Source organism: Gopherus evgoodei, chromosome 1 (assembly GCF_007399415.2).
Source record: "Gopherus evgoodei ecotype Sinaloan lineage chromosome 1, rGopEvg1_v1.p, whole genome shotgun sequence".
Taxonomy (NCBI): Eukaryota; Metazoa; Chordata; order Testudines; family Testudinidae; genus Gopherus; species Gopherus evgoodei.
This window is the reverse complement of record NC_044322.1, coordinates 152,541,294-152,567,326: the sequence shown is the minus strand read 5'-3', so window position 1 is coordinate 152,567,326 and position 26,033 is coordinate 152,541,294. Positions and strand designations below refer to the sequence as shown.

The 26,033-nt window shown below is 42.6% G+C and overlaps 1 protein-coding gene across 1 annotated transcript in view; it reads left to right on the top strand.

Annotated features, from left to right (window-relative positions):
- The window catches only part of CFAP47 (cilia and flagella associated protein 47), a 681,124-nt gene that overhangs the window by 19,613 nt on the left and 635,478 nt on the right, over positions 1-26,033 (top strand). Inside the window, 4 exon segments of the mRNA XM_030575652.1 lie at positions 14,416-14,531; positions 21,036-21,174; positions 24,276-24,504; positions 24,929-25,089. Of these exon segments, the coding sequence (XP_030431512.1) occupies positions 14,416-14,531; positions 21,036-21,174; positions 24,276-24,504; positions 24,929-25,089 (645 nt within the window).

Genomic DNA, 26,033 nt, shown 5'->3' with positions numbered 1-26,033 from the left:
CTTTCAGCCTTGGACCTGGCTTTGATCTTCCTTCTGTTGTTCTGTTGTCCTTTTCTTTTTAGGGTGGATGCTTCTTACTTTGTTTAGGGCTGTTGTCTAGGTCTTCAGCTGTTGGTATTTGAACTTTATCTCATCAGGACAGGCTGGGGCTGGAGGTTGATTCCGTCATTCACACATACCTCATTCACACATCTAAACTAAACTAATAAGATTACAGCAGGGTTTGCAAAAATGAAGGTTGGAGGAAGCTTTTACAAAATGGAGTGAGTGTTTTAAAATGGGGTTTGAATTACAATATGGAACAGAAGTTACAGTGCAGGCAAGTGTAGTGAATGGTGAACAGAAGTTACATTAATAAAGTGAACAATTAAAACAATTTCATTTATCAGTTCTACATTGTCCCCCTTTTGACCCTTCAATCCAGGGGTATTGAATGGGTCACACTTTGTGTAATTGTTTTAAGGCAGACATAACAGTTAGGGTTACTAATAGGAAAAATTATATTTAGAACTGCTGACCAGGTGGGCTGCTTCTACAACACTTTGCCCCTTGATTTATGACCATTACAGTAGTTGTTGACATTGTAGGGCAAGGTGATCTGTTGCAAACAAACCAAATAATTATAACTAGGTGAATATAACTAAACCTATTACAATTGACTAAACACCAGATATAACCTACACATAAATGAAAACAATTATATTTATACCAAGTTTGATGCTGCAATAGCCATTAAACAATAAAAGTTACTGAGTTCAGGACCTCCTTAAGCACACACAACAAATAAGATTTTGTAGGAGGACCACAGTTGTTATGCAAGGTTAAGCTGATTTGGACTTAAACTAACATTTTGTTGCTAAAATGTTGCAGAATCCCCTATTTTTAACAGTTGTTCTCAAGAAGTTTCTGGGAACCTGAAAGATGGGGCCCTACAATTATGGGCCAAGGTTTTACAAGTTATGAGGGCCCAAGAACTACCCTTTAGGGCTTGGGAGAGTAGAACCAGAGTGCATAGAGGAAAGTGTGGAATTAACAATATAAGCAAATGTAACTAACAATACAAATGTATCAATAACAAAAATTAACAACAAAATGACTATTAGATAACCTAACAAAAAATAAACCTGATGCACTGGGGGCCAAAGTTTTTTGGACACAATGGTGATTGCTAAGTTGGAATAGTTTTTCTTTTAGAGAGATTTTTTTTTCTTTTTACAGGCTGTTAGGTGGAGGTAGCTGTCATTACAAGCCTCCCACAGCAGCCAGATCCCTGCAGCGTCTCTTTTTGTTGCATTTTGGGGTTTACATATGAGGATATATTGGGCCAACCTATCCTCTAGGTCCGAAATGGTGCAGATATCTGCAAGGGCTTGTTCAGTCCAAGGACTGTGCCCATATCTTTGAAGGATTTGTTGAAAACGCGTTATCTCTTTTATAAAAGGTGAGGTAGAAGCTACTTTTGACTTCATTTCTTCCTCTAGGACTGTTTTCCCTTGCTTTTTCTTAAACATTTTTAATTTTGTTCAGCAAGCAGCACTGTCTGGTCCCTGGGACCCTCTTGCTGCCCCTGATTTTTTTTTTTCTTTCTGCTACCTCTTCGGAGGCCAGCAGATTTTGTTAACCATTTTATGTTTTCTGCTACCTACGCGGAGGCCAGCAGGTTTTGTTAACAATTTTAAGAGCTCTTTATTTTCCTGCTACCCACACGGGGGCCAGCAGGTTTGGGTTAACCAAGAATAGAACCGTGCTCTGTAGAGCTGGTTGTGTGCACACAGATTGGTTTACAATAAGTAAATACCAATAATCCCCCTTTCGCTATTCTCCACCAAAATGTTGTACCAATTATATTAGACCAGTAAAAACCAGCAGGATCTTATTAAAGGGGATAAGACAAAGATGCCACATTTATTATGATAACAATCTATGACTAATAACTAATATCTTAATTCTTATACACACACATTATACCTAATACCTATACACACACACACACACACATTCACATTATACCTAATACCTATACACACACACATACCCACATTCACACACACACACTCACATTCATCAGGTGTTCTGCAGCTGCTGCATAGTTACCAGTCCTGAAGATAGCTTAAGTTCATGGCTTGATTTTGCAGCTTGGGTTCGTAGCTTGTGGCAGCTAACTGGCCAGGAAAGCTGGGCACAAGGCTGAGCTGGATCTCTGGTGGGCAGGCACCGATGTTCTTCCATGTTGGCAGCAGAATGTTACCCAGAGTCTCTCATCTCACCCTTCTTTTTTATAGGCTTTTAGTTTGGATTCAAAGTCTATAGGTCTTGCTGTGTCACCCTGCCTCTGGGTTTAGATTGATCACCCATCAATTGCAGGCGTGACTTTCAGCCTTGGACCTGGCTTTGATCTTCCTTCTGTTGTTCTGTTGTCCTTTTCTTTTTAGGGTGGATGCTTCTTACTTTGTTTAGGGCTGTTGTCTAGGTCTTCAGCTGTTGGTATTTGAACTTTATCTCATCAGGACAGGCTGGGGCTGGAGGTTGATTCCGTCATCCACACATACCTCATTCACACATCTAAACTAAACTAATAAGATTACAGCAGGGTTTGCAAAAATGAAGGTTGGAGGAAGCTTTTACAAAATGGAGTGAGTGTTTTAAAATGGGGATTGAATTACAATATGGAACAGAAGTTACAGTGTAGGCAAGTGTAGTGAATGGTGAACAGAAGTTACGTTAATAAAGTGAACAGTTAAAAACAATTTCATTTATCAGTTCTACATTATCTGGCACTTTACCAACTGGAAAGCTCTAGAAACTGGCATTTCTGATATCTCCCAATACAAATCTTCAATAGGGTTGCCAGATGTCCAGTTTTTTACTCGAATGCCCAGCAGGCTCTCTACCTGGCTATGTGTGGCTCCCTGGAAGTGGCAACCTGTCCCTGCTGCTCCTAGGCAGAAGAATGACCGGGGAGGCTCCGTGCGCTGCCTCTGCCCTGCCCTTCGTGCTGGCTCTGCTGGCTGGGAATAGCGGCTAATGGGAGCTGCGGGGGTGGCACCTGTGGGCAGAGGCAGGTGCCGAGCCACCTGGCCACACCTTCACCTAGGAGCAGCAGGGACATGTCGCTGCGTGCTGTGACCCACTGAGGTGAGTGCCGTCTGTATCCAGCACCCAAAAGCCCTCCCATGCCCCAAGTTCCTACCCCAAGCTCCCTCTCACACCCAAACTCCTTCCTAGAGCCTGCATACCCTTCTGCACCCCAGCTCTGAGCCCCCTCCACACTCAAACTCTCTCCCTCCATTGGTAAATATAACTCTTAATTAACCAGAATTTTTGACTAACTGGCATCCCCCGCACTTCCAACACTCCAGATAACAAAGCTTTTATTATAGTAACTTCTGGAAAGGAATCTAAGTATCATATATAAAACCCAGAGAATTTTTGTAATTTTTTTTTCATTTTGAAGTTAAAAATTTAACTGCCTGCAGAAAAACTTTACAGAATAATGTATACTACTCAATGAATGTATCCCGGAAGAAGGAATAAACTTTTTGGTCTTTATTTTGAAAAAGTCTCTTTCTTCTCAAGGGTAATGTTGGTCTTGTTCTTTTGTTGACAAGAGATTTTTTTTAATTGTTCCATTCAGCACTTCTGTATACTTCGTAAACTTATTGACGCAAATCTAGTCTGTAGTACAGGCCTGCACAACTCGTAAAGTGGAGAGGGCCACATTACTCCAAAGAAAACAGCTGAGGGCCGAAACCCCCCGGCCCCGTGGAAACACCCCCCCCCCCCCAGCACCGCCCAGCCCTGCAGAAACAAACCCTCCTTCCCTAGCGCTGCCCCACCAAAACAGCTGTGGGCCAAAAAGGAAGGTTGGGGGTGGGAAAATAATACTTGATTTTAAATCAACCAGGGGCTCCCAGCTGAAGAAGTGGCTCAGAGCCCTCAGGGGCAAATTAAAGGGCCTGGGACTCTGGCGGCTGGGGGAACCCGGAGCTCTGCGGGGCTGGGACAGCGATTTAAAGGGCCCAGAGCTTCTGCCGCTGAGGGGAGCACGAGCCCTTTAGATCCCAGCACCAGCCCATCCACTGGAGCCGCTGCCGGGATTCAAAGGGCTCTGGGCTGCCCGCCACTGTGGGCAGCCCAGAGGCTTTTGAATCCCGGCCGCGGCTGGGATTTAAAGGGCTCTGGGCTCCCTGTGGCTGTGGGCAGCTCAGAGCACTTTGAATCCCGGCTGCGGCTGAGATTCAAAGGGCTCTGGGCTACCCGTAGAGCGCCGTGTGCGCGGGATTTAGAGTCCTTCTGTGGGCCGCACAGTGAGCCTCCGTGGGCCTCATGTTGTGCAGGCCTGCTGTAGTACGTCATAAAGCAGAATGTGAGAGAATACTACATAGAGAGTTTTTCACTGTCTGCTTAGCAGAGCTAAAATTGTAAATATGAATGTGGCCCTGAGTAACATCCCATGGGATTGCTTCTGCTTCAAAATGAGATTTTGATTTTCCGCATTTCAGAGCATTGAAAGAAACATTCTAATGGAATCTCTGGTAACTAGGCTCTAAATATTTTGCATAAGATCATGAAAAGGACCTGGCAGTTGCTGGAGTACTTGATCTGTCACAGTTAAATGCCTATTGCCTGCCTTTAATAATTTATTTCCTTTGGTGGTGGTTGAGTGAGAAACACCTTCACCATTGGTTTATCCCTGACCTGCTATATCTGAAGCAATTGAATGTATGTATCTGTACAGACAATTTTTACTACTTGTGGTGTGATATGAAGAAGATTGATACAAGCTCCAAATCTAATCTGAGAGTTTTGGAGAAAAACTTAATCTGGAACAACCTTAAAAATTAATTTATGAAGAGAAGATTTTATATAATAAAATGAGAAAAATATGGGCTGGGTCAGATCATCTCCCTGGAGCCCTACCCTTCATGGCTGGCTAAATTTCTTAATAAAACAGTTTTAGTGAAGACTAGAATCTTCTGAAATATCACTCCTGGAAGCTTTTTTAATATACATTTATTTCAGGCAAACATTTAGTAAGAAAAATGTACCAGTGACTAAATCTTAAAATTTTTCTTGCATCTGAAGTTAAATATGAATGGGAGAGTGAACTTAGAAAGGAATGGAATTTCTGGTATTGTGTCAAAGAAACATTAACTCAGAGATTTTACTGGCCCTTTGATAAGGACCTTAAAGTTGTATCTTCTAAATACCAGTCCTCCAAATGTGACCTGAGCTGTGCCAATCATACTGAGTAATGTCCATCTTACATATTGCCATAGTGGTTTGGCAGCCCAAACTATGTGCTTGGCTACATCTGTGCAGCACCACAATCTCCAGATTATGCCTTCCACGACACAGATATAATATTGTGAGCGCTTGTCAGGGGGTGGGTTTTTTTCTTTGTTCTCACAAAAGAGTTCTATGTGAAAATATTTTTGGATTTTGTTGCAATTTCTTCATGAAGTTTTCAGGTTTTCTTAAAACGAACGAACAAACCATTTACCCCTTCCCCCTAAATGTTTTGAAGAAAACAATTTCTCCCCACCCCACGTTTTTGGCCAAAAATAAAATCTTTTTTTAATGAAAACCTGAAAAAAATTCTTGGAAATTGGATAGTTCCTATGGAAACGCCCAATTTGACAAAACATTTTTTGGGGGGGGGGGGGAAGAGGAAATGTTTTGAGTGAAATATTTTGACCAGATCTGTCAATGACCTTTAAGTGAGTTTGCTAAGGTGGCACTGGAAGCATAATCTGCAGCCTCATATAAGCAAAGTTACAGACATGTTCTTAACTGCTTTGTAGAATCCGGGCCTAAATATTTCTCTTTCTACACCATATATATTACTCTTGTAACTTTTGGAATTTTCTCATTGCCAGTTCCATGCAGATAACTTAAATTGTATTTAAATAAACCTAGATGCTAACCTTACATGAAAACTTCTGTCTAATACAATACATGTGTAAAGATAAATAAGCATGAGATTGAAATTTACTTAATCTTCCTAGACCATTAACCTTCTCTTATTGAACTGTGTCCAACACTACCATTCCCCCAACTCATGTGTTGTCTTTATCAGGAGCGGCGCCAGGGCTTTTGGTGCCCTAGGCGAGAGTCCTTCCGCGCTCCCGGTCGGCAGCAATTCGGTGGCGGTGGGGTCCTTCCGCGCTCCCGGTCTTCGGGGCACTTCAATGGCGGGTCCCGAAGCGAGTGAAGAACCCACCGCAGAATTGCTGCCGAAGGCCCGGAGCGTAGAAAGACCCCCCCGCCGCCGAATTGCCGCCGAAAACATGGAACGCGGAAGGACCCCCTGCTGCTGAATTGCCGCCGAGGGCCGCAAAATGCCACCCTCCCAAATCCTGGTGCCCTAGGCAACTGCCTAGGTCGCCTAAATGGAAGCGCCGGCCCTTGTCTTTATACCATTGTATTATGGGACTATACATGTGCTTAAATGCATTACGGTTTGAGGGCTTCAGCTATGTGAGAGTGCATAATTCTCAGGTAGTGTCAACAGTCATGGAAAGAAACGTTCCTAAATTGGAATTAATTACATTACCCTCTTGCCGTTACCCTAATCATCAGCCTTAACTGTTGGTGATATGATGCATTCAGTTTTTACAATGATAAACATAAACAATTTATTAGATAGAGTTACATCAGGGATACATTTGGACCACCATTTTTTTCTAATGGAGTTAAAGCAGGAGTGAATTTGGCCTAATAAGTCTTAATCAAATTTAAATGATTGGACTAGGAAACCTTATGCCCTAAACTAGACCACGATGCGGGGCTTGTCTACACTTACATTTTATAGTGCTCTAACTTGCTGGCTTAGGGGGGTGAAAAATCACCCCCCTGAGCACAGCAAGTCTGAGCACTTTAAAGTGCTAGTGTAGACAGGTTCCAAGCGCTGAGCGCTAATCCCCTCGTGGAGGTGGATTACCAGGAGCGCTGGGAGAGCTCTCTCCCAGCAGTCGTGCACAACCACTCTCATACTTCAAAGCGCTGCCGTGGGAACGTTCCCGTGGTAGTGCTTTGAAGTTTCCAGTGTAGGGATACCTGAAGCAGATGAACAGAAATTTGATTTGTTGTAAAACATTAACCACTTATTTGAATGATACAAAAGTCCTTTAGGAAGTAAGATGAACTATTCCTATCTTTTCAACAACTTGACCTTTCCATCTTAAAACACACAGGAATTAACAGTCTTATCCCTTAAAGAATCTCTTCAGTGTCACAAAATATCTTCTGATTCATATACATTCCAGAAGAAGTGTAGCTAGTTCCTGAGTGGAATTAGACAAGATTCTAATGTCTTTCATATTTCTGAAGCAACTTCTTGGAAGAACTGTAGAATACTTAAAATATATTATAGATGTACTTTAAAATTGTAAACAAGCTAACTCTCCCTGTATTTATTTCATGTCCTAATAGTCCAGTTTATTGCATCCTAGAATTTACTACTTTGACAGTTTCTCATGTTGCTAGGGAACAAGATATTTTAAAAAATGGTTTTGCAACACCCGTGAAAGCATTTTCTCAGGATGGATTTCCTGTCTTTCTCCAAATTGTACTAGCCTATACTTTTGTCTCTGTTTCCTTTAATTCAAAAAGTAAAAGGCAAAGACCACGTTACATTTGTGACTTGATGTAGCATGAGATGTAGCAAAGCAAAGTCCTCATTTTCGTGATATTGGTATGAAATTCTCTCTAATGCTATGCTGAGAATGAAAATAAAGTTATTCCTAAAAATGGCTTTCTCATCTGCCAGTAGATGGGGAGAAACAACGTGGTAATAGAAACTATGAAAGGTAATATTGGGACAAGGACTAATCTCTTTCAGTTGTGTTGAATACCTTACCAATTAAGAAGCTACCTGGGGAGGAATCATCATTCTCAAAACATCAGACCTCCAGATTGTCAGTGAACATAATTATTCTCAAAACAGTGTTAACGCTGGTACCTCTCCATACCACTGGTTAGAGCAGCAATGAAGAGAGCATGTTGGTGCAGAACTGGTATCCGTAAAACAAGTTACATCACTGCTGGGATTTGTTTGAGTAGTTGAATTATGAGAAATTTTACCGATAGATATATAGTTCTTCGAGTAGATGCAGCCCTATATTCCAATTAGGGTATATATGTGTGCCGAGACCGGAGAATTTTGCCTAGAAGTATACAAGGAGGGGTGAGATTCACACCTCGTGGCCATAGCCCCTCTCCTGGCTACAAGAGTCAACATTGCCTTGATCTGCTTCAGGCACAAGCGGTACAAGGGAACTGGAGTTTGAGCTCTGTGTAGTCTCAACCTCACATTCTCTCATTAGTTCAGTTTTGCCCTCCAGTTATATATAATTAACAATACCCATAGTGTAGTTAGATTAGTGTTTAGTTGTATTTAGTTAGGTATTTCTGTATGATGCCCTTAGTGGGTTTAAATATTGTCCGCCTTGTGGGGGAACAATCCCTAGCAACAATCTGCATGCACAGTGCTTGTTGTGCTTTGGTGAGGCCCACGTCAAGGAGCTGTGATTTATTTGTAGATCATTCAGGAAACAGACTCAAACGCCTAGGGACCTTCACCTAAAACATCACTTGTTTGAACAGGCCACGTGACCTGTTTTGGCAACAAGGCCCTTGTCGAACTAGCAGTTGCCCTCCAGTTCCAAGAGAGTGGCCACCTCATGCTCTGGGAAGGCATCTCTCCAAGGAGATGGACGATTCATTCCCAATTAACTGCACTGAGGAAAAGGTTGCATAAATCCAGTCAAGACCATTCTAGGTCTCGTGGGGACTATGCTGCCTCCCTCAGGAAGAGAGTGGAACAGCACACAGTGTGACCATGTGGAATGGCCTAGGTGCCTCTGACTGCTGCCCTGTGCCGAGTACGGGGATTAGAAACCTTGTACCATCAACTCTGATTCTGGCCCTTGGGTATCTATTGTGTCCCATAGTGACAACGGTGATGCCAGTACTGACTGTTTCTACATTGGCGGCATACCAAGAGGCTACATAACTCCCTGCTGTTCTGTTCCGACCTCTCCTTTGCTCCAGGACTTGGCCAGTGCTTTGTCATTTATAGCCCCATTGGCTGGACAGGCCGCTGAACCCTTGGGTCTGTTGGCACTGCTCCTCGATGCTCCCCTTTTGCAGTCTGTTGAAGCAGGGCCAGTACCAGGTGCAGTGCAAGGGACCTCTGCACTGGGAATCTCCTCAACACTGTTGCAGTCAATACTGTAGATGTTACTGTGGTGGCTTTTCAGTGCCCTCCAGTTGCTTCAGCACTGTCAGCTATTTTGGTACCTCTGCTGACTTTGGGGTTGACACCATTTCCGGCACTAGAACATTGTGTCGGCTGTACTGTTTCCATCATTGGCACTGGTCCCTGCTTCGTTTTGGACAACTAGTGAGTCAGACCATTTACTCACTCCTCAGGACTTGATCCCCTTTATCTATGGAAACCTGTGGCTTCTCTGTCAAGGTTGGGATCTTCCTCCTCTCACTCTACATGCTCAGCCTGCATCGGGGACTGTTTACGGAGCACTATGGCACCAGGATTGGTTCTCATGGTCAGGATGGAGGCATTTCACCTGGCACCTACTGGCTACTAATGCCCTATCCTTATCAGTGGCCTTCATGGAATCTGTAGGACACTCCTTGATTGTGGAGGCGGCACACCCGGCAGATCAGTGGCAGGAACTGTGTACTGCAGATTCAGGCATCAATGAGCCTTCCCTGTGTGGAGCCAATGGAGCTGCTTCTTCCAGCTCCACCACTCTAGGAGCAGTGCCTGGCTCTTCCTCTCCTCTAATACCATAGGATTTCAGGGGCTATCAGGACCTTTTGTGGTGCATGGCTGCTTCTCTGGGCTTTTAGGCGGAGTTTCTGCAGGATAACATGGATATGTTAGTTGACATCATACAGCTGTCTGCTCCTTGGAGAGTACCACTCCCTATCAATGACATGCTCCTAGAGCCTGCAGTGGTCCTCTAGAACATTCTGGCTTCGGTACCACCTACTCCAATACGCATGCACAAACACTATTTTGTCTCAGTGCAGGGATTTGAGGGCCTGTACTTCAGTTTGGCCCCAGACTCGCTAGTCGTAACTGCAGTGAACAATAGAACTCAGCAGGAAAGGCTGAAGTCCACTTCTAAGGACAAAGACCTCAAAAGGATGGACTTAATGGGCAGGAAGATTTACATGTCCTCCCTACAAATGTGGATCACGAACTAGCAGGCATTGTTGTGCAAATACATTTTGTAAATTGGACTGCTATGTCTAAGTTTGTGAACCAGCTGCCTAAAAAATTCAGAGAGGAGTTTGTGTTTGCCATTAAACAGCATTTATTGACAAAGATGTCATTGCAGTCTGAGCTGGACGTTTGGATGCTTCAATTAGAGTTAAGTCTTCTGTGGCGATGAGGAGGAGGGCATCCTGGTTGCAGAATTTGGGCATTGCTCCCAGTGTTCAACAGGCCATACAAGATTTGCCTTTTGATGACCAGGTATTGTTTTCAGATAAGACGGATGAGATCCTGCATACCTTTGTGGATTTCAGGGCCATTCTATGTTCCTTTGTGGTGCATGCATGGTCAGTGCAGCAGTGCTACTTAGGTGACCAACAGCAACAACAATACTGTCCACAATGGACCTTGGGACAGCCTTTTCCTCCCTTGTGACAGAGGGATAGCCCCACAAGGGGACGTAGGTCACAGAGGAGGAGAAGGCAGTCGGGTCTGGAGTTCAGCCAATTGACACGGCCTCCCTTGGCACCTCCAAGTGACAACTTTCATTTGTTGGTCCAGAGTCATGCTCTGGTTATCACTTCCCTTACCCTGCCTCCATTTGGGGACACTTCTACGATATCTGGGTCCTAAGTACCGTCAGATCAGGCTATATTATCTAGTTCCTCTCCACTCTTCTCCTCTATCCCTCTTCAGGGATTCTCCTCATGAGTTATTGCTCCTTGAACAGGATGCTTCTTGCTGGCCTTGGGAGTGGTGGAGGAAGTTCTTCTGGAACACCAGTGTCAGAGCTTCTCTTCCCAGTACTTCCTGGTTCCCAAACCAAAGGGAGGGTAAGATTTGTTCTCAACCTCCACAGTCTCCTCAAATACATCAGATACACAAGGTTCCATATGGTCATCTTGTCAACGATTCTCCCTGTTGACTCAGAATGACTACTCTGAACTGTCAGGATGCTTAGTTCCATGTGGCAGTTTCCCCAAGCTACGGAAGATTTCTCTGGTTCTTCATGACAAACCACCATTTTCAGTACACAGTTCTTCCCTTTGGGCTGTGTTCTGCCCCTGGGATTTTTACCAAATGTATTGTCAGAGTTGACAGCATACTTCAGGAAGACAGAAGACATGAATTACCATCTGGATGCCTTGGTGCTCAGGTGCAGGTCCAAGGGAAGACGTCCTTTCTCACATGCATATCACACTGCACTTACAAAACTGTCTAGGTATCATTTTAAACACAGGAAGGTCAACATTGGTCCCCACACAGAACTGTATCACTGGTAAGTTATCATTTTTGGTAGGGTGGAAGGGACTTCAACAAGTCATCAAGTCTAGCCCCCTACACTATTGCAGGACAAAGTAAATCTACACCATCCCTGAGAGGTGTCTGTCCAACATATTATTAAAAAACCTCCAGTGGTGGAGATTCTATGTTCTTAAAAAAACCCTCTCTTGGAAGTTTATTCCAGGGTTTAACTATTCTTATAGTTAGAAAGCTTTTCCTAATATGTAACCTTAATTTCCGTGGCTGCAGATTAAGCTCATTATTTCTTAACCTGCCTGTAGTGGATGTGGGGAAAAAATTGTTCTCAGTCCTCTTTATAACAGCACTTAGCCTCCAAATATGTTATCAGTCTTCTCCTGCCCTTCTTTTATCAGACTAAACATGACCAGTTTTGTTTGTTTGTTTTTGTTTTAACCTTTCGTAGATCAGGGTTTTCTTGTCAGGGCTGTCTTGTCAGGGTTTTCTAAATCTTTTACCATTTTTGTTGCTCTCCTTTGGACTCTTTCCAATTTGTCCACATCTTTCCCAAAGTATGGCAGCTAAAATTGGGCGCAGTACTCCACCTGAGGCCTCACCAGTGCCAAGTAGCATGGGACAGTTATCTCCCATGTCTTACAACACTCCTGTTAACGCAACCCAGAATGACATTAGCCTTTTTTGCAGCTGCATCATGTTGTTAACTCATATTCAGTTGATAGCCACTGAAACACACAGCAGTACTACTACCTGCGCAGTTATTCCCCCTTTTATAGTTGTTTCATTTTTCCTTCCTAAGTGTAGTACTTTGCCCTTTTCTTTATTGAATTTCATCTTGTTGAATTCAGACCAAGTCTCCAATTTGTCAAGATGATTTTGAATTCTGATCGTGTTCTCCAAAGTGCTTGTACCAGTTCCCAGCTTGGTATCCTCTGCAATTTTTTAAGTACTCTGTCCACTCCATTATCCAAGTCATTAATGAAAATACTGAACAGCAGAGGACCAGGACTGACCCCTGTGGGACTCCATTAGGTATGCCCACCCACTTTGACAGCAAACCATTTAAAACTACTCTTTGAGTGCTTTCAATCAGTTGTGATCCCACCTTATAGTAACTTCATCTAGACCACATTTCCCTAGGTTTTTTTTTTATGAGAATGTCATGTGTGACTGTGTGAAAAGCCTTCCTAAAATGAAGATATATCAAGTCTATTGCTTCCCCACTAGGCCAGTAACCTTGTTAAAGAAGGAAACTAGGTTGGTTTGGCATGATTTGTTTTTGACAAATCCACTCTGGCTGTTCTGTCTTAACCTGTTATCCTCCAGGTACTTACAAATGGATTGTTTAATAAATTGTTCCAGTATCTTTCCAGGTACTTAAGTTAGGCTGACTGATTTATAATTCCCCAGGTCCTCTTTGCTCTCCTTTTTAAAGAAAGGTACTATGTTTGCCCTTTTCCATTCTTCTGGGACTTCACCTGTCTTCCAAGAGTTCTCAGAGATCATTGCCAACAGTTATGAGATTGATTCAGCTAGTACTTTAAGTACTGTAGGATGAATTTCATTAAGCTCTGCCAACTTGAGTACATCTAATTTATCTAACTGTTCTTTTCCTATTTTGTCTTGCATTCCTTCCCCCTTGTTGTTAATATTAATTGCGTTAAGTATCTGGTCACCATTCACTAAAAGAAGTTAATACTGAAGCAAAATAGATGAGGTGTTTAAGGTCTTTCTTTATGTTATTAGCTCTGTTTAGAAGTGACAGTGGTCCGGTACAGTGTACTGGTAAGAAGTGGCTGCCGATACCGGTCTGTGCACAGCTGTGGCAGCACTTTAACATCACTGCCCCTCTCCCCGCAGGGCTGCCGATGGCAGAGGCCAAAGGGTCAACTGCCCTGGGGCCCGTCAATTTAAAAGGGCCCGGGGCTCCTAGCCGCAGCTACCACGGCAGCAGCCCGGAGCCCTGGCTGGTGTGGGCTGGACAGCGTGGAAGGGCTGGCTGGGGGAGGCTGACCCTGAGCCCCGCCCCTTCAGTTTAAGGCTCCACCTTTTCCAGGGGCCTGGAGCTGGGCCCCCATACTAGTAAATATTTTATCTTACTTTCACCCCTGGCTCTCCTTCATTAAGTAGAGGTCCTAAGTTTCCTTTGTCTTTCTCTTGTTTCTAATATACTTAAAGAACTTCTTCTTCTTCTTGCCTTTTACGTCCCTTGCTAGGTGTAACTCAGGGGTTGGCAAGCTCGCATGCGGCTTGCCAGGGTAAGGGTTGGGTCAGGGTTGGTGCAGTGCCTAGTTCAGTGGAGCCCTGATCTTGATTGAGGCCTCTTGGCGAAACAAATAGTTTTAACTCAATTTCACCAGAGTCTTTTATTACAGCTAATGTTGTTGAAACTACATGATGCATGCTCATAAATAAAGATCACTGAGTGCCATAAGTTTTGTTGCACTAGGGTGTGAACATCTGGATAAATATTAGTTTGGTCAGCTACTATTGAAATGTGGTGTATGTTTATCTTAGTCAGTCATTTTAGTCAATTTTATGCTGGAATTAACCCAAAATGAGTGAAAGCTTTTCTGAGAATTTATATTGGGGTTTTGTGCCATAACACAGGAACTGAAACATAATATATAGTTGCATTCCATTTTAGCTCATTGACTGGAATTAAATTGTTTTAAAGTTTACAGTAATATAAAAATAAACGGAATAGCAGTTTAATAAGTAGGCATTTTTATGTCTTCCATGTTTTCATAATACTGCTGAAGTGAGTTGCATAAATAATTGTGTTAAGGGAATTTGGAGGAAAGCAGATTTTTTTCCCCCAAATGCATTGTTCAAATATATTTCTTTTAAAAACCACAAAATAGCTTGAAGTTCTGGGAAAAAATAATTAAAATATCTTTTCTCTGCAGATTAATTCCATGCTGTTATCTGGAAATTGAGCCGGAGATTAATTTTGGCACAGTGATTGCAAACAGTAAAGTAATTAGTAAAGAGATTAGTATTACTAACCATGGATCATCTCCAGGTAAATGTCACTATACAGTAAATTACCAAAAGGTTTTATTTTTCTTTAAAAATGTAGTTTTTTGTGCAAGTTATCACTTCAACCATAAAGGAATTTAAGATCTTATGCAGGAGAAAATAAGGCTTTTATTTGAACACGACTGTGAGTGCACAATTGCTCGTTTTGTAAAAGTTTCCCCAGACTCTTAAGCTCAGTAGTGAGTTGTTGTGGAACTGCTCAAAGAAGGAGAGCTCATGTAAAACTTCTGGCAGCTGTAAGACTTCTGATTATTCAAAAATACATTTGTAGTAGTGTTCTATTCTTGAGTCTAGGCTGAGGCCTGGTCTACATTATACAGTTAAGCTGCCTTACATCGACCTACGTTGACCTAATTATGCCAGTGTGGTCACTACAGCCTTGTCCCACCAATTTGTATGTGCCCTACTACATTGTTGTAAAGTGGAGTTATTATGTGAGGCATAGGGCCTATGTCTCAGGCCATGTCTACATCTAAAATTTGGCAGCGCTGGTTGTTACAGCTGTATTAGTACAGCTGTATAGGGCCAGCGCTGCAGAGTGGCCACACTTACAGCAACCAGCGCTGCAAGTGGTGTTAGATGTGGCCACACTGCAGCGCTGTTGGGCGGCTTCAAGGGGGGTTCCGGGAACGCGAGAGCAAACCGGGAAAGGAGACCAGCTTCGCCGCGGTTTGCTCTCGCGTTCCCGGAGCCACCCTGCAAACCGCAGGGAAGGAGACCTGCTTGCTCGGGGTTCGGGGAACGAGAGAGCAAACCGGGAAAGGAGACCAGCTTCGCCTCGGTTTGCTCTCGCGTTCCCGGAGCCACCCTGCAAACCGCAGGGAAGGAGACCTGCTTGCTCGGGGTTCCGGGAACGAGAGAGCAAGCCGGGGAAGGAGACCAGATTCACCGCGGTTTGCTCTCGCGTTCCCGGAGCCACCCTGCAAACCGCAGGGAAGGAGAACCGCTTGCTCAGCGGTTCGGGGAACGAGAGAGCAAACCGGGAAAGGAGACCAGCTTTGCCGCGGTTTGCTCTCGCGTTCCCGGAGCCACCCTGCAAACCGCAGGGAAGGAGACCTGCTTGCTCGGGGTTCGGGGAACGAGAGAGCAAACCGGGAAAGGAGACCAGCTTCGCCGCGGTTTGCTCTCGCGTTCCCGGAGCCACCCTGCAAACCGCAGGGAAGGAGACCTGCTTGCTCGGGGTTCCGGGAACGAGAGAGCAAGCCGGGGAAGGAGACCAGCTTCGCCGCGGTTTGCTCTCGCGTTCCCGGAGCCACCCTGCAAACCGCAGGGAAGGAGAACCGCTTGCTCGGCGGTTCGGGGAACGAGAGAGCAAACCGGGAAAGGAGAGCAGCTTCGCCGCGGTTTGCTCTCGCGTTCCCGGAGCCACCCTGCAAACCGCAGGGAAGGAGAACCGCTTGATCGGCGGTTCGGGGAACGAGAGAGCAAACCGGGAAAGGAGACCAGCTTCGCCGCGGTTTGCTCTCGCGTTCCCGGAGCCACCCTGCAAACCGCAGGGAAGGAGACCTGCTTGCTCGGGGTTCGGGGAACGAGAGAGCAAACCGGGAAAGGAGACCAGCTTCGCCGCGGTTTGCTCTCGCGTTCCCAGAGCCACCCTGCAAACCGCAGGGAAGGAGACCTGCTTGCTCAGGGTTCCGGGAACGAGAGAGCAAACCGGGAAAGGAGACCAGCTTGATTACCAGAGGCTTCCTCCTTCCACGGAGGTCAAGAAAAGCGCTGGTAAGTGTCTACATTGGATTACCAGCGCTGGATCCTCTACACCCGAGACAAAACGGGAGTACGGCCAGCGCTGCAAACAGGGAGTTGCAGCGCTGGTGATGCCCTGCAGATGTGTACACCTTCAAAGCTGCAGCGCTGTAACTCCCTCACCAGCGCTGCAACTTTCTGATGTAGACAAGCCCGTAGTTAGGGAGATGCAGTGTCTTCACAGACACTGTGTTATTTACATTTGCTGTTGGCTGTCTTGTCAATTTCATGGAGCCACAAAATTGACAAGAAAGCCCAACTCTCCAGCCAGGTCCTGCTGGGTCTCTGCTCCAAGCCTGGCTGCCACCCAGGCTCACAGCTTGGGCTGCCACCTGGACTCCCCACTTCGCGCTGGAAGCCCGGCTCTATGCTTCCTGCTGGGAGCACGGCAGCTGACCAGATTCCGGGTGTGGATCTCCCTGCTGGAGGTAAGAAGCCCTAGATGGCTGCCTTCCGGCTGGGAGCAGGGAGACAAGAAGCCTGGGGGGCAGCTGGGCTCCCTATTGAGATCTGTGCAGAGCTAAGTCAGACCTCTCAATCCTCCACACTGCCCCTTTTCAGTCAGTGGAAGCACTCCTGGTGAGGATGTGCACTATTAACCCAAGGAGGTTAGTGTGTAGACATCAGTCATTTCAGTAATTACTGTGGCGGATGTTAGTCAGCCTAACATAGGTTGTAGCATAGGCATGCCCTGAGAGACTGCATTAGAAATCACTGGATGTCATCTCCTTTCATTAGGCAGAATAGCTCACATATAACTGCTTTTATTACCTTTACCGAAGTCGGTGATCCCAGTCCCTTCCATTGGCAAGACATGTTACTCTAAAACTTGGTAGGAATTGCAGTGGCAAAATCCATCAGGATGAGGGACAGGTCATGCCTGTTATCACAGAATAAGTAGAGCAACTGTCTGTTCCAACTAGACGGTTTTCAACGGGTCAGCATAGCTCTTGAGATCTCACAAATTGAGAAGTGTGGTGTTTCTGAGCAGGTGTCTCAAGTCCCTCAGCCTCTTGGAAGGAACCTTCTTAAGTGTATGTACCCTTCAGGAGAAAATTCTGATCTGGTATGAAAAGGCTTGTATGGAATCTTTTAAGTGGTCCCATATAAATAGACTTGGCAGAACTGAATTTTTATTTATGTATTTTTATAATTTGGACACATAATATAGATATTTATTTTTAAGCTTTTTCAACTTTTATCAGTTTAAATTTTCACAGTTAAGGGAGTTGCGTGGGGCTAAGTCTGGGTGTGTGTGTCAGATAATTTAATAATAGTTGAGATTCAAAAAGTTAAAGCTTTATAACTGTTAAAACAAATTTGTCAACATCACATGTTAAAATATACAAAGTTAATGTCCTTATCAACCTCTAATAAGCAACATTTTTCTTACTTTGACTATATGTACATTTTTATTTATTATTGATGGAATTTTTTTTTTTGTTTTTGGGTTCACCGTGAAATTGACATTCACCAACATTTACCCATACAAATCTAATCCTTCCAAGCCTACATATAAATTATTTAACTACATTTTTTCACTTGTCAAGGTTATAGGCATTTTCTTCCAGAAATCGTTTGACATCTATTCTGGGTTTCAGGGAACAAACTTAAGGTATATAATTTTTGTCTGGCCCTTGGTCATGTGCGACTTAATACATTTGGAAATGCTCACTAAAAACTCCCTGGTTTAAAGCATATTAAGGTGACCCTGACTAAGCTGATGGAATCTCCTTTTGAGCCATTTGATACCTGTGAGCTCAAGTTTCTTATGTAGAAGGTCATTTTTTTTATGGCAGTAATTTTAGCTCATAAAATGAATAACTTTCAGGCTCCAGTGAACGATCCACTTTTATATTCCCGTTTTTTAAGGATAAAGTGATGATATGAGTGTGTATACCAAATTCATTCCAAATTTCTTCCTTCAAAATTCAGCTTTAGTTAATCATCCTACCATTATTTTATCCCAAGCCTGTAAGCCCATCCTGGTGAAGCTGTTCTTTGTAGCAGTGTCAAATTTTCTATAGAAGTTTATCTAACATGGATTAAAATCCACCTGTGTTTTTGTTGTTGTTGTTGTTGTTTGTTGTTTGTTGTTCTTGTCTTACACAAAAATAACAAGGAATGTTGTTGTCAAGAGAGCCATATGAGAATGGCTATTTAATTGCAGGTCTCATTGTTTAAAAGCTGGCAGGCCTACAACTCAAGGATCACATCAAAATCCTGTTTGATATGAGGGAAGCTTGCTGTGGCTGAAAACTTCTGATACATCTGCAGGAGGTTTATGAGGCAGCCATGTTCACATACATGCAAACATCTACTAAGCACTAGTGCTCAGATTTTGCTTGTGTTATAAAAAATCTTTTTTGCTATAAGGTATCAAAACTGTTGCACGCCTCAGTAGTTTTAGAATTTTTTTTCTTCACTTTTTATTCCAGATGTTAGGGTGTGTGTGTGTGTGTGTGTGTGTGTGTGTGTGTGTGTGTGTGTGTGTGTGTGTGTGTGTGTGTGTGTGTGTGTACAGGGCCGGCACCAGCATTCCAAGCGGGTGCTTGGGGCAGCAATTTGCAAGGGGCAGCAGTCCCTGTTGTTTTGCCCCCAAGCAGCTCGCTGAATTGCCACTGTGGACAGCGGGGGCAGTCCATGTGCCCTTAGGGCAGCAGGTGTATTTCCGTGGCGGCGGCAATTCGGCAGCAGCTTCTATGTTTAGCTGTCCGTGGCGGCTTCAGCTAAACATAGACGCTACCGTGAAAACGTGCCTGCCGCCCTTAGGGCACACGGACTGCTCCCGCTGTCCGCAGCGGCAATTCAGCACGCTGCTTGGGGCGATGAAAACTGTAGAGCTGGCTGTGTGTGTGTGTGTGTGTGTATGTATATTTTATATATATTATAAAAAAATGGATATATGGTATTAACAACGAGAACAAAAATATTTGTATATACTGTTTACTTTGTGAAAAGTTTCCGTTGTAATCTTCTGTTTTCCCTAGAATCTAATACTCAACTCTGAGAAAAGTCAGTGGTGATCCATGGAATAGTATAAATCTTCTATTATACAAAGCAGTTTGTTATATAACAAAAATGTTTTGTGATAGGCATATTCAACTTGTTCTAAGTGTCTACTGAAATTTGTATTTGGTTCTGTTTTTGTAGAGATGTGTCTACAGCAGTTTAGTCTTCTAAACTGGGAAATCTACCACTGCTGTAAATTGCATACCTGTTTTTTAAATATATATATATATACACACACACACACACACACATAAATAATTTGGCTGAGGTAACTTCCAATTAGGGGTAAATAGCCTTTCCTTTGTACTTCTCACTACAATGTTGACAAATACTCTTTAGGGGAGATGTTAGTGTCTTCCTTTCCTGTTAATATCATTACTAAGTAGAATGTTTAGTGCTAGCAGCTCTTCACCGGACACTTTGAGTGTACACAGATTTCATATATATATTTATTTCTTCTACGAGGTTGGAACTTGATGTGTAACGTGCAGTTTTTGAAACTGTCTATTACTAATAAATGATCATTTATCTCCTAGAACAGAAGTAGTTGTATGAGAAGTACTGATCCTTTACCTGTTATAAGCATATGTATAATTCACCTGGAGTGAAGTTGAGCCTGGTGCAGAAGAACCCTATATAGCCTTCTTCACCATTTAAGCCCTATGATGCAGAATGGGCTGCTGATGCATATGGAGGTGGCTTTGTATATGCTCATGCAAAGGATAGTATTGAGGGCTGATAGGGGATGGACCGCTGAATCCATGATTATGTGGGCCCAGTGGACCTTATACTCCCTGCAAGTAATGTTGAGGTGCAGTATCCAGACACTGGAGTTCTGTCAGCGGGAGAGGGACTGCATCTTGGCCTCTGAATGAGGGAGTAGGTTACATGTGTCCTGACTCCATGCTGTTAATCAACATAAAACTTGAGTACTCAAGCTTTATTTTTTTTCTGCATCTTGTTAAAAATCACAGAATCATAGAATCACAGGACTGGAACGAATCTCAAGAGTTCATCTCATCCAGTTCCCTGCACTCACGGCAGGACTATGTACTATCTAGACCATTTGATGTGGAAGCTCTTGTGGCAACTGTAGTACCTGGCTTTATATAACAGCAGTTTTAATAGTTTATTGATACCTCTTGGTTGTCAGCAGGTAATATGCTGACACATGTGGAATACATCCATTTAACTATTCTATTGTTCAAATTGTTTGTTAATTAAAAAAAAATATCCTACACTTGTGCTTAGATTTTTCTCATTTGTGGTGTACTACACTGCATACATACACAGTTGTCAATTGCACGGAAGGGGACAATAGACTTCTCTTTGGTTAAGCTCTTAAACATTTGACTACTACAGTTACATAAAGCTATGTCTCAAATTTGCCAGACATGCAAAGTGTTACTAGCAACTTTTTTATGATTACAATCAGTTGGGTTCTGAATATAATTACATTGTCTATTACAATAATAACTTTGCATAGTGGCATTGTATATGGGTATCTGATGTTTTGAGGAAAGCCAGAAAAACACAAATCTTAAATGTTAGATTAGGATTTTTTGCAATATATGTGTTATGATACCATAATTTTATTTTTGAGTTACTTTATTTTACGTACTATTTATGAAACTTTTTACTGTGTTTTTTAGTTTAGTCTAAGTGTTGAATGCTAGATAATCTTCCATTTAAATGTCATATGTAACATATAATATTATATTTTTCTTAGGTGTGTTTAAAATAGACTACAACGGAAGTGTCCCTGTTAACATAGTACCTACCAGTGGAGTGGTGGAATCCAAAACATTACAGTTGGTTAAAGTGAATATCTGTACAGATATACCCAGAGTCATTAGGGAAGTGGCAAAGTAAGTGCAGAATGTGACTGCGTAAAGTCTGCTTGTTTTGGATGATTTTTTTTAATATCCTGTATTTCTAAAATCTCTTCAATATTGCTATATTTATCCAGATACTGAATAACTGGAACCACAATGTGACAAGAAGAAGTTAAGTTACCAGACATCAGTTGCTGGCCTGCAATTGTCCAAAGCTTTACTTCATTAAATAGTTTTGCTGATGACATTGGCTCTGTAGAGCGATGCTGTAGGAATTGTGTGCCTGGCAACTCTAAAATAGTATTGACAGGCAGTGGATTGGATACATGTCTCTTGAGCTCCACATTCTTCTGAGCAAGGATGTGCATACTCTTGCACTGTTAGTTCCTGTCTCTCTGGCAGTTGATGTGATTTGGGGAACCTTGTCCTTTCTCTTTTAGTGGAATAGTTACAGGGTGTATTTAAAAAAAAAGCCTTTTATAGATTTGAGAGACCTTACAGGTTCCATTGGTATTCCCACTTCAAGTACACCAGGTCTCTCTCAGATCAGTAGAATCTTTCAAAATATAAATATTTTTAAATGCAACCATAATAGCTCTTTCCTTTTGTAAAGAGTTTTAAAAAGTTATTTAAATTTAGGACTTGATTAGTACAAAGAATCTAATTAGCCAAAAAAAATCTTTTTTCTTTGTTTTTTCTGACTTCAAGTTGTGGGTCTTACTTACCACAGTGGACCTGGGACAAATAGTGCTGCATTTATTCAGAAAAATAAGCATGACGCTTCTCCAGTGCTTTGAAGGGTTATACAACACACGAAGCCTTTTCTCTTCAAGAGCTTGAAGGACAGGAGCAATTGATTATAAATTCTTCTGTTAGTTCAAGAGTCCAGGATAAGCTCTCTTGAGGAGGCAGTTTTCTGACCCAAGTAAATCAGTTTATCACATTCCTTGGCACTGAAGCCAGGATCATCTGACAAGTCCTATCCTGTTAAAGGACGTCAAAAGCAGAGGACTCCTAGAGATGATCCATCTAAGATGGTTGTTACCAGATTTGCCCATTACTTTGAGGAGTGCTCATTTATTTGGGTCACTTTTCTGGGGAACGGGATTCTGTAATTCTATCAGTGTACTGCTTGTGTCACGTGTGTTTTTCATATGGAGCTCTACTTCTCCCTTCTGCAAGTCCCCTCCCAATGGAGCTATTCTGCAGGACCTAGGTTCCCTAGAGCTGGGTTTCTCCAGCTCCAAAACCAGATGAGCACACACCCACCCACACATACAGTAACAGAGCAAGTCTGAGCGGACCGGGTCAATCAACACTGTCAAGCTGACCCCTTATATGTCCCTGGACTCACTGGGCTGGATGAAGCAGCACTTTCAGGCTGACTCTCCTTATATGCCCCTGGGCTCCATGGACTGAGTCAAGCAGCATTTTCAAGCTGTTACCCTTATGTGTCCCAGATTCAGCATGTCCCTATCCCCACTTTCACAGCACAATTGTACTGGCAGTAACCTACTTGATGAGCAAACCCCACAGTATTCTGGGTGCTGCAGGGATCTTTAGCTTAGGCAAAAGAAGCGTTGCTGCAGAGTAAATGGGAGAAGCTAAAAACACAAAAGAGTAAGGTTCAGCAAGAGAGAGAGAAGCCACCAGCTTAACCATACAAGTTATTTACTAAATCATAGTGATAACTACACAGGGAGGGCTAAACCAACATAACATACATTATTAAAGGTTAATACCTGAGGTAGAAAGGAAAAATGAAAAGAGAGAGAGAAGGGGATCTCACCGCTCCCTGAAGCTTGAACTGGTCAGAGTTCCAAGATGATGCTGGTAGCCAAGGGTCCTGAGGGCAGGAGGCAGGCAGAGTCCCCAGCACGATCAGTCAGGAGAGTGTGGAGTCCCAGTGGAACTGATGCAGAGTTTGGATCTAAGCATCAGAACACTGACTGGAGGGTGAGTAGGGATCTTTTGTAGAGAAAATACAATTGTTCAAGGGAGAACAATAGATTTACTTATAGGTAAGGCTGATAACTCAAGGATTTTCTTTAGACTAGACAAAAGGAGCTGATCACTCTTGGCTATGGGTGGTGGTTTCTTCCCGGGAGCTCACAATGCAAATAGGTGGCTTCACTGTTTGGATATCAATTAAGGATTCATTACTAGAATTGGTCTGATAATTGCTGAGCTGGGTGTGTGCAGACATAGGTTCATTAGCATCTGGAGCAGAGAATCCCATGATGCAGTGCCCCCTGCATTTTCTGGTCCCAGAATTCAGTGTGGTTCTCTTTCTCCATTCTGTATGTAAATTCAGATGTTTTTCTGTCCCATCTTTCATGCAGATGAGGCTAGGGGAGTCGTCTCTACTCTCCATTCTGTAAGCTAATGGAGATGTCTTAATCTTGTCACCCTTGTCAGGAGGGGTCTAGGTGTGTCTCCCAACGTCCTTCACTACTCTCTGCAAATTTTTTTCCTCTGATGGGTTGTGGTTTAAGCAGAGGCTGAGGGGTGGGGTGTCTTTCATGAGTCAGGCTGGATACTGCACCCGGATTCCCCAAGAATACAGAGGTGGTTCAATTATTGAAGGGTTTAAAATCTTCAGATCCAGCAACAGGGGAGTCTGGCTTCTCTATTACAGGGAATTGAGAGATTTTTAGACTGAGCTAGGTTTTTATATGCTCAGATGAAGTGGGTTTTAGCCTATGAAAGTTTATGCCCAAATAAATTTGTTAGTCTCTAAGGTGCCACAAGTACTCCTCGTTCTTTTTGCTGATACAGATTAACACGGCAACCACTCTGAAGTGAGTGGAATCTAAGGCTCCGAGTGGAATCTAAGGCCTCCTAACTGCTGGTACTGCTCAAAAAACCCCCAGTGCCCCATGTATGATTTTTTTCCACCATGATTCTGCAGAGACAACACACTCAGAGAACACAATTTATAATCGTACATAATCTCTTCGTACTGTAGAATGTGTTTGTTTTTGTGCCAGTGTGATTAGTTTAAATTCTCTAATATAGTTGACTAAATCAAAGGCATATAGTAAACAAACTAAAGCTCCAATAAAATTCATAAATTATTCTTGTATGAATTTTAGATGTGTACATCTCATTTTTTCTCTTACTCTTTCCAACAGAGTAGAATTGCAAGGTCGTGGTATCACAAACTTAAGGATAGAAGCTCATGTAGTTGAACAAGTTCTTGAATTATTAGGTCTGTCTCATGCAAACACACTAGAATGTATTCATTTTGGATCTGTCTATTTTGGAACTTCAAATACTGAACAAGTGGTTCTGTACAATAAAAGCCCAGAGACCATGAACTGGGTGGCAGTGCTGGAGGATGATGCTGTTGGAGGAGAGATGGTAAGGAAACAATGCTGAATTTTTTAAAATTTCAGTGCAAAGATGTTTCAATGACTGCTTTTCATTTTCTCTCTCTTTTTTTACAGCCTTCCTCTATTAGTGTCCCTTACCTGCTCTTCTTTCAGTCAGTACAGTTGCTGAAAGATCTGTCCAACAGCAGGACTATGTCATTATAGGTTTCATTGAGAGTAAAGTGTTCATACCAGCAAGAAATCAAGTCAACTTTCTTTAAAAAAGAGTCAATTTCATATCCCTCTGCTAATGTTAGTGGGTTTTATAGTATAAATTGAGAGATAGATGGTAGTGTTATATTTTCCTACTTCTTAAACCCTTTTTGCTTCTGTCTCTTGTTGCTGTGTGAAAGATCCACACTAAAAGGGGAAATTGACATAACTATATTTCACATTTTGGTGTTATCTTACAGGGCACACATCTTCAGAAGAGTACTGATGCTGTTTTACAAGAATTGAGCTTCATAAATAGAACCAAAGAACTAGATATTTCAACTTTGATCTCCTGCATTCCCAACCAAGGAATCTTGCTACCTTATCAGAAAACTGTGGTTACACTATGCTTTAGTCCAAAGTAAGTATAAAGTGCAACCTTAAGAGGTTGACACAATAAAAGATATAATTAATAAGTGTAGGCAAATCTATTTGCAGCTGTGTTAGATATATTAAATTAACTCCGATGTCTCAAATTATTTCCTCTCAATGTGCACAGATCAATGCTAGTTTACTGCTTATGGACAGTTTTTATATAAGAAATTAGGTTTCTAATTTATTTTACAGAGTTAAAAGAAAATTAATAAAATAATACATTTTTGTTTGATAAACAAAGATATATACATTTTCCCCAGATTAAATCTACATATTTCCTTTTAGTTCATCCTCTAAAGTAATAGCAGATCAATCCAGTCAAGGAGGTTTATTTCAAAAATAATTTTTAAACTCTTCTTGCTGGCTAAAAGTTTTGCTGAGAGGCTTTGACAGCTAAGTTACATCAGTTATAAGCACATTTCCTGGATGAAAAATTGTGTGTGTGTGTGTGTGTGTGTATGTGGGAAATCTTTTGAATTAGGATAGTTTGTCACCTTCAAGTTCCTGCTAAGTTCCCCATTGCAGATGCAGCGTACTACAGCAGTTGATGATCTGGTGTTTTACGCACTTGGTCTGTGCATGCCAGCATGTATGTACAGGTTCCATAGTAATGTCTCATCCTGACACTAGTGACAAGAATAGAAAAAAGATCCACCTAGCTGTAAAGTAGTTAATAATTCACTACAATTTGCTTCAGCAACCAGAAAGTTGGATAACATTTTTTTTCATGTTTCTGGGCAACAAGAGGAGAATTAAATTCTCAAGAGGAACTGATTTCCCCCTCTTCTACCCCCTCCCCCTTCCCGTTGAATATGCAGAAATGGTTGTGAGACTCCCACTGTTTTCAAGTTTGGTACCTTCCTTTAACTTGAATGTCATTAGAATAATGTCAACTTGGTGGTCCGAAAGAGCAGAAACATCACCATCACC